Source organism: Homarus americanus, unplaced genomic scaffold (assembly GCF_018991925.1).
Source record: "Homarus americanus isolate GMGI-L3 unplaced genomic scaffold, GMGI_Hamer_2.0 scaffold50325, whole genome shotgun sequence".
NCBI classification, from domain to species: Eukaryota; Metazoa; Arthropoda; class Malacostraca; order Decapoda; family Nephropidae; genus Homarus; species Homarus americanus.
Window position 1 is genome coordinate 26,161 of NW_024742772.1, and position 11,340 is coordinate 37,500.

The 11,340-nt window shown below is 40.0% G+C and overlaps 1 protein-coding gene across 1 annotated transcript; it reads left to right on the forward strand.

Moving 5' to 3' along the window:
- Window positions 1–6,170: 6,170 nt before the first annotated feature.
- Window positions 6,171–10,150, forward strand: LOC121877034 (adhesive plaque matrix protein-like). The gene is given in 5 exon segments (XM_042382640.1): window positions 6,171–6,221; window positions 7,386–7,430; window positions 9,003–9,140; window positions 9,615–10,005; window positions 10,008–10,150. Coding segments are annotated over 5 exon segments (669 nt in total). The 3' UTR covers window positions 10,052–10,150.
- Window positions 10,151–11,340: the final 1,190 nt, after the last annotated feature.

Here is an 11,340-nt window from a genome sequence, read left to right on the forward strand (position 1 = left end):
CCATTCTCCTTCTTCCTTCTTCTGTCTCTCTCATTCTTTATTTTTCATCAAGGTCTTTCTCTATCTCCTTGTTCACTACCTCTTTTGTCATTTCCCTTTAAAATTTACACACACACACACACACACACACACACACACACACCTAGCCTTCTCATGGTTACTCCTCCCAAAGTTAACACCAAATCTAATTATATTTTTTTTATACCCAAACTGAGTTCTCTTTTTTTGTTTTTTTTTTTTTTTTTCTCTCTCTGTCTCTCTCTCTCTCTCTCTCTCTTCTATAAGATCAATGCCATAATTTATCTACATCAAATCATAACAACATAACTGCAACACCAATACAATACCACAACACCATTAACACCACAACGACCACAACACCACAACTTCATATTTCACCTGTGTAATTCTATAATGAAGCTTAATAACCACATGTTACTGTTTGTTATCGTTCTTTTTCATCACCTCCTCTTATCGTTCTTTCATCACTCCTCTTATCGTTCTTTTCACACCTCCTCTTATCGTTCTTTCATCACCTCCTCTTATCGTTCTTTCATCACTTTCTTATCGTTCTTTCATCTTTACCTCCTTCTTATCTCGTTTCTTCACACCTCCTCTTGTCGTTTTTTCAATTCCTGTCGTTCTTTCGTACCTCCTCTTATCGTTCTTTCATCACCTCCTCTGTCTCTCAGTGATCCGCTCAAATGTCAGTTCATCTCCCATGTTCACTGTTCACATCACTGTGCTGGTGTGTGTGTGTGTGTGTGTGTGTGTGTGTGTGTGTGTGTGTGTGTGTGTGTGTGTGTGTGTGTGTGTGTGTGTGTGTGTGTGTGTGTGTGTGTGTGTGTGTATCATAATTTTGAGTTATTCCTGTTTTATCAGAGTCTTCTACTATATTTCTTTTTTGTTTTTTTATATTTATTCTTGATTTGGTGTCTTATTTGAGATCATCATTGTGTCTATTTGTCTGTCATAAGTGGTACATAATGTGTCATATCTTGTGTCATTTGTAGTATTTATAAATCTGTATTATATCTCCTGTGTCATATTCCTCCATGTTTTATCTCCTGTGTGTGATGATGTCTTTGTCAAGAAACATATGTATGTGATGGCAGTGGTGGTATGTATGGTTTTAGTGTAGGTGATGGTAGAACTTGGTTACTGCTGCCCATTGTCAAGCTGTTTCAAGACTGGTCGTCACCATGTATGCCGGACCGAGTACCAGAAGGTTAGTGGGGGGTGGGGCGGAGCAGGGCGGGAAAGTAGTTTAGCTAAGTTAACATCATCCTGCAACTTGTGCAATAATGTGATTTCTACTTGCAATTGTTTTGTTTATTTATTTCGGTTTCTTTTTGCATTCGGGTCCCGGTATACAGGACTGGATTTACCGGGACAGTAATTTCTCTACCACTCACCGAACCCAGTATCAAGCCAGTATCAGACCCAGTATAAGGCCAGTATGTTTTAATACGTCACCCAGACCGTCCTCACAAGACCGAGGTCGGTCGTAACTCAGGTCGGGGCCCTTTAAGACCCAATACCGAACCCAGTACGTCACCGCAACCCAGTACATCCCGTACATCACTCAGGCAATACCAGACGCAGTATGTGACCCAGACCTATCACCAGACCCACCAAGACCCAATACGAGCCCCAATACGTTACATCACGACCGAAGTGATCAGACCCAGTACCAGACCCAAGTGGTCCCTCGGTACCATACAGTCACTGAGACTCAACAGAGCAATAAGCAGTGTCTGTCCCAAGCCTTCTTACGGTTACTAATGATCTATAGCAACAGTCAGGGAGCAGCCCAGTCAAACAGTTTAGCCTGGCACTTTCCTCGTAATAAAACTCTGAAAATAAGAGTTTTTTTTATACGATACAAATAATGTGTTTTGTTTGTTTTGTAATTATGTATATATTAAACAAAATATTATAAGTGTTATTTTATTCATATGATCTTGTTTCTTATTTACTAATGTGTTTAACTTTGGGGTTTATTATTTTGTTATGTTTTTAAATCGAACAAATCTTCCTGTTAAATTTTCAAGCTAATTCACCTTTATGCATTTTTCTTTCATTATTTTTAATGAATCATAATTTGTCAATATTTTTTCTTCTTCAAATCATTCAAAACTTTTTTTAATTTTGTTTCATCTTTTCTCATTGCATCAAATAAGAAAGTTTAATTCTATTGTGTTTGGAAAGGTTATTGTCTCTTCTTCTGAGTCCTCCTCTCCCCTACTAGGTGTCGCGTCAAATACTGCAACATTCTTCAACATAGAGTCAACATCCACACGCAATTGCAACTTCAGGTAAAGAGGAGAGATTTCACTGTTACTATATTGCAAGTGGTTATAGCAACATTGCAATTTCACTAGAGATGAAGTATTGAACTTAGCATGTTGCAAATTTGGTCTAGCAATATTCTGCAACAAAACTTTGAACTTTCAATAAAGGCAAAGGGGGGGGGTGGGGGCGGTAGCATAATTAACATGTTGCAAGATTGGTCAGATGAACATTGCGCATTCTCTCGCTAGTCGAATGTAGTGCAATTTAACCACACGTTTGACATTTCGTGCAGAGGGTCATCTTGCAGAATGACTTATAAATTTATGGTTGTTAAACTTGTTGAAAGAATGAGAGGGAATAAGATGAAATAGGAATAAATATTTAAAAAAAGAAAAAGAAGAATCAAAATAGACTGAAGAAGAAAGAAGAAGAGAGAGGGAGAGAAGATAGAAGAGAGAGAGAGAGAGAGAGAGATGGGGGTTGGTGTTTTTTTTCAGAGACACAACCACAGGTGACCATTGGAGGCATACAACCAGGTGTTGTTTTTGGGTGGTTTGGGTCATACTTCAAGAGGCGCAGCAAGGCTACAACCAAGAGACTGCAACCAAAACAAGAGGCTCAACTATAACCAGGGGCTACAACCACAGCTTCAAGGGTTTAACGTGAGGCTACAACCACAACCAGGGATTATAACCCACCAGAGAGGTTACAACACGGCTTTCAAAGGTTATAGCATAGCAAGAGGTTACAACCACAGCAGGTGGTTCAACTGTGTTTCAGATGTGTCAGCTTTCTGTACAAGATTCATTAGCACCACACACACACACACATGCACACACACACACACACACAGCGGGTACACTGAGCCATTTTCACCCCTGTTGGTCAGATTGTGATGACCCTGTGACTTGAGCCTTAGATAGAACGGGTCATGACATATTAATAAATAAATTCCATGAAAGATAAACTTTTTAACGATGGGTGTAACATTCTTTAAGAGACAAGGAATTCTAGATATTAATATTTTTTTCTTTTACAGTAATTTTCTAGTTGCTTTTTATTTTTTTTGCTTACTTTTTTTTATTCTTTTATTTTGCCTTTCGGTGATATTTTTTAGTACATGTCGTGGGGGAAAGTTGGCGTTAAATCTCTGGTTTATATTAAGATGTTAAACTTTTGGTTAATGTAGTCAAAATAAATAAATAATATGATTGCATATAACTCTGATCTGTGGTGGTGAAGGAATTAACTGATGAAAGAATTGTGATGGTTCTGTACCATGTAAGTCTGGTGATGTTTTAACCCCTTGAGTATGATGTTTTAACCCCTTGAGTATGATGTTTTAACCCCTTGAGTATGATGTTTTAACCCTGAGTATGATGTTTAACCCTTGAGTATGATGTTTTAACCCTTGAGTATGATGTTTTAACCCCTTGAGTATGATGTTTAACCCCTTGAGTATGATGTTTTAACCCTTGAGTATGATGTTTTAACCCCTTGAGTATGATGTTTTAACCCCTTGAGTATGATGTTTTAACCATCATCTACCATTTCTCTATTACACCCACCCCCCAAAAAATAAAAATAAAAAATAATAATAATAATAATAATAATAATAATAATAATAATAATAATAATAATAATAATAATAATAATAATAACTACATCACCGAGTTCCATTTCTGTCAAATTTAAATGATCTCAATTTCTTAAGACTGACGAGAGGTTTGGGTGACTGCCTACTGGAGGAAGTGCCCGAAGGAAAGTGACCGAAGGAAAGTGACTGAGGGAAGTGAACACAGCCCATGGTAAGAACCGGAATGCAGTGAGGGGGGTGAGAGGGAGGCAGGAGGGGTGAGAGGGAGAGAGGAGAAGTGGTGGAGGAGGTTGGGGAGGAAGATTGGAGATGAGGGCAAGGTGAAAGGAGGAAAGAATGAGCTGTAGAAGGAAAAAGTGTGCGCTCCAGGTTGGTGTGAGTGAGAGAGAGAGAGGGAGAGGGTGAGAAAGATAATGGGAGAGAGTGAGAGAGAGGAGAGGGAGGAGAGGTGAAAGTAATAGGTGGGGCTGATTGGGTGTGTGTGGGTGGTAGGTGACTGGTGGGTGGTTGGCTGGTAGGTGGTTGGCTTGGTAGGTGACTGGTGGTGGTTGGCTGGGTAGGTGGTTGGCTGGTAGGTGACTGGTAGGTGGTTGGGCGGGTAGGTGACTGGTAGGTGGTTGACTGGTAGGTGGTTGGCTGGTAGGTGACTGTAGGGTGGGTTGGTTGGCTGGGGTGACTGGTAGGTTTGGTAGGTGGTTGGCTGGTAGGTGGTTGGCTGGTAGGTGACTGGTGTAGTTGGCTGGTAGGTGGTTGGCTGGTAGGTGGTTGGCTGGTAGGTGGTTGGCTGGTAGGTGGTTGGCTGGTAGGTGGTTGGTAGTAAGTATAGCTAGATAGTGGTAGCTAATAGGCGGTAGAGAGGTGATTGATTGGTGATTAAAGGTAATTATATACACTTAAATATAATTGTTTGCATTTGTTGCTTGTTGCAGTATTGAAGTCTCCAGCCTAAAGAGAGATGACCCCTTGATTACCTTACAGATTTGGTGTGAGTGTGTGTCATTCTCTCTCTCCTCTCTCTCTCTCTCTCTCTCTCCTCACACGCACACACACACTCTCTCTCTCTCTCTCTCTCTCTCTCTCTCTCTCTCTCTCTCTCTCTCTCTCTCTCTCTCTCTCTCTCTACTAATTCAACTCAGATACCCATTCCCAGCTGGATCGACTGAAGGCACCCGTACTCGAACCATTGATTATTAGGATTGGAACGAGTGCATTATCCACTCAACCATCACTAGAATTGTAATTTCCTTTAAACACAGCTGAAAAGGACAGATGTAATTATTTATTAGCCAAGGTGTTCAAACTACCCGTAGGTTACCAATGACTCAGCATAATGAGTTTTAGGTCGGGATTCTTCTATTTTTATTAAGTCATACAATAAATACCACAATCCACCATTTTCTTGAACGTAAAGAAAATTGGTGAAGAAAGACAAAGGGAAACATTAAAATTCCTCACACAAGGTCATCATCAACATCATCACCATGAGAGGAATAGACTTTTCAATACATTATTCCCTTAGAACCAGTCAGTATAATGAGTGTACCAAGCCTGAGTGATTCATCATTTTCCCTTTCAATTTTTTTTCATCTTATTCTATTCATCTTTTACATTTTTTTTCTTTTTTTTCTTTTTTTTATTCCACTTACCTTTCTGGGTCACCATTACCACCACCGTAGACCTGGGAGTCATGTCATCGTAGGAGAAAGACGAACAGGTGGCCAAGGTTGGTGATGGTACAGATGGTGGCCTTGTGTCTGACTGTCTGTCTGTCTGTCTGTCTGTTGGTGAAATGGGAGCACTGGGGTAGTAGTAGTAGTAGTAGTAGTAGTAGTAGTAGGAGGAGGAGTATTCTTTTAACCCGTGTCAAGAGAGTGGTTTTGGATTGGGAGGGAGAGAGAGAGAGGAGGAGTGTGGGGAGGGGGGTTAGGAGAGAGAGTGAGGGAAAAAGGTGTGGAAGAGAGAGAGAGAGAGAGAGAGAGAGAGGGGGAGAGAGAGAGGAGGTGTGCCCACAATTAGTCAACACAACTGAGGGTCAATACATGACCATGGTTTGTACAATCCGTCAAGCCGCCCCCTTCCACTCACAAAAACTGATGTGTAAATTGGGAATGTATATCTGTGCTGTAAAGAGGTCAAACGCATTGATATTTTCTCATAAGGGAGATGTAAAACGCATGATGTAGAACCACGACGCATGAACAACCCACCTCCCCCCTCCAAAAAAAATGTATAAAAATAACTCCAACACTTTCACTCGTCGACACAACCTTAAGGACGGATGAATGAGGACAAACAGCACACGCAGAAGGAAGGATCACTGCTGGCATGGGTACAAACAAGGAAAATAATAAATATACAAACCTCTTGAGAAACCAACATCATTTACAGACGAAAGACTCAGAATGCATAGTTCTAGTGGGAAAAAATTCCCGCAAATAAAGAAATCATAAACGCATGAATTGAAAACTATAAACGCCTGAACATAAACAAGATGAGAAAAAGTGAAACGCCATCAACGAATGAAACTCTGTGTTTACGTATGAATGAAACATAAAACAAATTTAAAAGCAAAATAAAGTGTAGAGTGAATACAATACATTCATTATGGAGAAAAATACATGAGATTTAAAACAGGTATCCATCAAAGAATGAAAGCCTGACCTATCCTCTACTACAATACATATCAGTTACCTGCTTATAGCCAGTAATTAGAATTTACCACCTATGTATATAACCGGTACTGAGTTTATATATATACGCGTAGTTCATTAATTTATATAATTTGTTCAGAGTTTGTTTATGAATCAGTGAATAGCAGAGTTATTCACGTAATTCATCTCGTTAATTAGATTATCTGAACAGGTACACGTACAGGTAAAAAATAATAATAATAAATTAAAAAACTAATAAATACTAATAATAAATGTATTTAATTATATTACATCTCATTATTCTATTATTGTTTCTTTGTTGTCTCATAATTAGGCCGATTATTTCAGCCAAAAGACCTGTTGATAAAATTAATTCATATTAGTTGATATGTACAGAGGTATACCTGCAGTGTGTGGCCGGACTTGGTGCAGTGGCTAACATCCTTACGACCATCCGCCGTGAATACCAAGTAAAATCCCATCTTAAAGAACAGATCCGTCTCAAGGTGCTTCCTGGGCAACTGATAATAGTTAGGTCTTGAAAGTTTTACGAAATTTTAGTCGTAGACGAAATAAAACCACCTTCCATTCCTTTCCTCATTCCTCCTTCAATCCCTCCTCCCTTCCTTCCTTTCTCTTTCCTTTGTCCTCTTTCTCTCCTTCCATCCTCCTCCTCATCCTCCTTCTCCTCCTCCCTCTCCCTCCTTCTCCTCCCATCTCACTCCCCCCTCCCCTCCCCTCCCTCTTCACCCCCCCCTCCTTAGCGTGGCCTTCGTGTGTCAAGGAAGGGAAGGGGGGGAGAACCCACTATAAATAGGGTCACCGGTTCTCTCCATCACTAGTCTCTGGCTATCGATCACCGCGAGAACAACCAACTTCTTACTGAGGTAAATATAGAATAACACCTGTGAACGCCTGTGATATTGAACACCTGTGTGGTGCTGAACACCTGACAACAACCTGTGATAGTGAACACCTGTGTGGTAGTGAACACCTGTCTTCTCATGTGATAGTGAACAAATGTATTAGAATCATTACCTGACAACACCTGTACTATTACCTGGCAACACCTGCACTAGAAACATTACCTGACAACACCTGGACTAGAAACATTACTTGACAACACCTGTACTAGAAACATTACCTGACAACACCTGGACTAGAAACATTACCTGACAACACCTGTACTAGAAACATTACCTGACAACACCTGGACTAGAAACATTACTTGACAACACCTGTACTAGAAACATTACCTGGCAACACCTGTACTAGAATCATTACTTGACAACACCTGTACTAGAAACATTACCTGGCAACACCTGTACTAGAATCATTCCGACAACACCTGTACTAGACTCATTACCTGACATCACCTGTACTAGAAACATTACCTACATCACCTGTACTAGAAACATTACCTGACAACACCTCTACTAGAAGCATTACCTGACAACACCTGTACTAGACTCATTCCCTGACAACACCTGTACTAGACTCATTACCTGACAACACCTGTACTAGACTCATTTCCTGACATCACCTGTACTAGAATCATTACCTGACATCACCTGGACTAGAAACATTACCTGACAACACCTCTACTAGAATCATTACCTGACAACACCTGTACTAGACTCATTCCTGACAACACCTGTACTAGACTCATTACCTGACAACACCTGTACTAGAAACATTACCTGACTTCACCTGTACTAGAATCATTACTTGACAACACCTGTACTAGAATCATTACCTGACAACACCTGTACTAGAAACATTACCTGACAACACCTGGACTAGAAACATTACCTGACAACACCTGTACTAGAATCATTACTTGACAACACCTGTACTAGAAACATTACCTGACAACACCTGTACTAGAATCATTACCTGACAACACCTGTACTAGAATCATTACCTGACAACACCTGTACTAGAATCATTACCTGACAACACCTGTACTAGAAACATTACCTGACAACACCTGTACTAGAAACATTACCCGACAACACCTGTACTAGAAACATTACCTGACATCACCTGTACTAGAATCATTACCTGACTTCACCTGTACTAGAAACATTACCTGACAACACCTCTACTAGAAGCATTACCTGACAACACCTGTACTAGAAACATTACCCGACAACACCTGTACTAGAAACATTACCTGACAACACCTGTACTAGAATCATTACCTGACTTCACCTGTACTAGAAACATTACCTGACAACACCTGTACTAGAACATTACCTGACAACACCTGTACTAGAAACATTACCCGACTTCACCTGTACTAGAAACATTACCTGACATCACCTGTACTAGAATCATTACCTGACTTCACCTGTACTAGAAACATTACCTGACAACACCTCTACTAGAAGCATTACCTGGCAACACCTGTACTCGAATTGTGGAATCAGATCCTTACGCAAGATTCCTTTCCACAGATGATGTCTCCCAGTGTGGTTGTGGTGGTGGTGTTGGCTGTGGTGGCGGCGGTGGTAGCTGAGCCAAGCTATCCTAGACCTGATCCCTGCTACCCCAAGACTGAGTACGTCACCCACTACAAGACCGAGTACCAGCAGGTGAGTACCAGGGGGTATATATGAGGTATTTTTAGGTACTTGGGGTATATATGAGGGTATTTTAGGTACTTGGGGTATATATGAGGGTATTTTAGGTACTTGGGGTATATGAGGGTATTTTAGGTACTTGGGAATATATGAGGGTATTTTAGGTACTTGGGGTATATATGTGGGTATTTTAGGTGGGGTATATATGAGGTATTTTAGGTACTTGGGGTATATATGAGGGTATTTTAGGTACTTGGGGTATATATGAGGGTATAATATAAACATAATAGGTCATATGATCTCTGTTTTGTTTCATATATTTTACGTATTTTTTTATCTTCTTTTTTTATTGTAATTGTTTTTTTACGTTTTCTGAGACTTTTAGTTTTACACAATTTTTTTATTTTTTTATTTTTTCTGGTTTTTATAATTGTGAATTTGTTTTTTCTTTGTTTATCGTTGTTTTTTTTTTGTTTTCCTTTGCAGGTTCCCGTCTACACAACTGTTTACAAGACCAAGGTCGTCCCCACCACCCTGTACCAAACCCAGTACCAAACCCAGTACGTGACCAAGTACGAGACCAAGTACGTACCTCAATACGTCACCCAGACCGCATATAAGACCCAAGTCCAGTACGTAACCCAAGTCCAGACCCAATACAAGACCCAATACCAAACCCAGTACGTCACCACAACTGAATATGTCCCTAAATACGTCACCGAGACCCAATACAAGACCCAATATGTGACCCAGACCCAGTACCAGACCGTGTACAAAACTGAGTACCAGCCCCAATATGTAACCACGACCCAAGTACAGTACCAGACCCAGTACAAGACCCAAGTGGTCCCTCAGTACGTGACGGTCACTCAAACCAACAGACCTACAAGACCGTCTGTCCCAAGCCTTCTTATGGTTACTAATGATGAGAACAAAATGAGGAATGGAAATTTGGTTGATACTAAATTTTATGAATAATAATTTACATGATTTCTTCTTGTTCTTTTTGTTCTTGCTCTTGTTCTTCTTATTGTTCTTCTTGTTCTTCGTGTTCTTGATCTTGTTCTTCTTCTTGTTCTTCTTGTTCTTGCTCTTGTTCTTCTTCTTGTTCTTTGTTCTTCTTGTTCTTGCTCTTGTTCTTCTTCCTGTTCTTCTTGTTCTTGCTCTTGTTCTTCTTCTTGTTCTTCTTGTTCTTCTTGTTCTTGCTCTTGTTCTTCTTGTTCTTGCTCTTGTTCTTCTTCTTGTTCTTCTTGTTCTTCTTGTTCTTGCTCTTGTTCTTCTTCCTGTTCTTCTTGTTCTTGCTCTTGTTCTTCTTGTTCTTCTTCTTGTTCTTCTTGTTCTTGCTCTTGTTCTTCTTCCTGTTCTTCTTGTCTTTCATTACAATTTTATTTAGACAATTTAGCTAATTTGTCTTTTGGGATCATTTTCTTAAACCATAAATTGGATCAACTATGTAATATTTTTTCAGCGTTTTTTTCTGTAATATTCTGTAAAATTTGTTCTGTAACCTGATATTCCTTAAAGACTGTAACATAGAGAATAAAATTATGTGTGTTACTCTGACTGTTATTAAAACTATTCCAAAAATGTGTTTGATATGTAGACATTTTTTATGATAAGAGAGAGAGAAAGAGAGAGAGTGAATGGAAGAGAAATTAAGAGGGAGAGAGAAAGGGGTCAAATAGAGAAAGAACTGGGGTCTATTAGTGCTGGGGTCTATTAGTACTGGGGTCTATTAGTGCTGGGGTCGATTAGTACTAGGGTCTATTAGTACTGGGGTCTATTAGTGACTGGGGTCTATTAGTACTGGGGTCTATTAGTACTGGGGTCTATTAGTACTGGGGTCTATTGTGCTGGGGTCTATTAGTACTGGGGTCTATAGTGCTGGGGTCTATTAGTACTGGGGTCTATTAGTACTGGGGTCTATTAGTGCTGGGGTCTATGGTGCTGGTCTATTAGTACTGGGGTCTATTAGTTGGGGTCTATTAGTACTGGGGTCTATTAGTACTGGGGTCTATTAGTACTGGGGTCTATAGTACTGGGGTCTATTAGTACTAGGGTCTATTAGTGCTGGGGTCTATTAGTACTGGGGTCTATTAGTACTGGGGTCTATTAGTACTGGGGTCTATTAGTACTGGGGTTTATTAGTACTGGGGTCTATTAGTACTAGGGTCTATTAGTACTGGGTCTATTAGTACTAGGTCTATTGTAC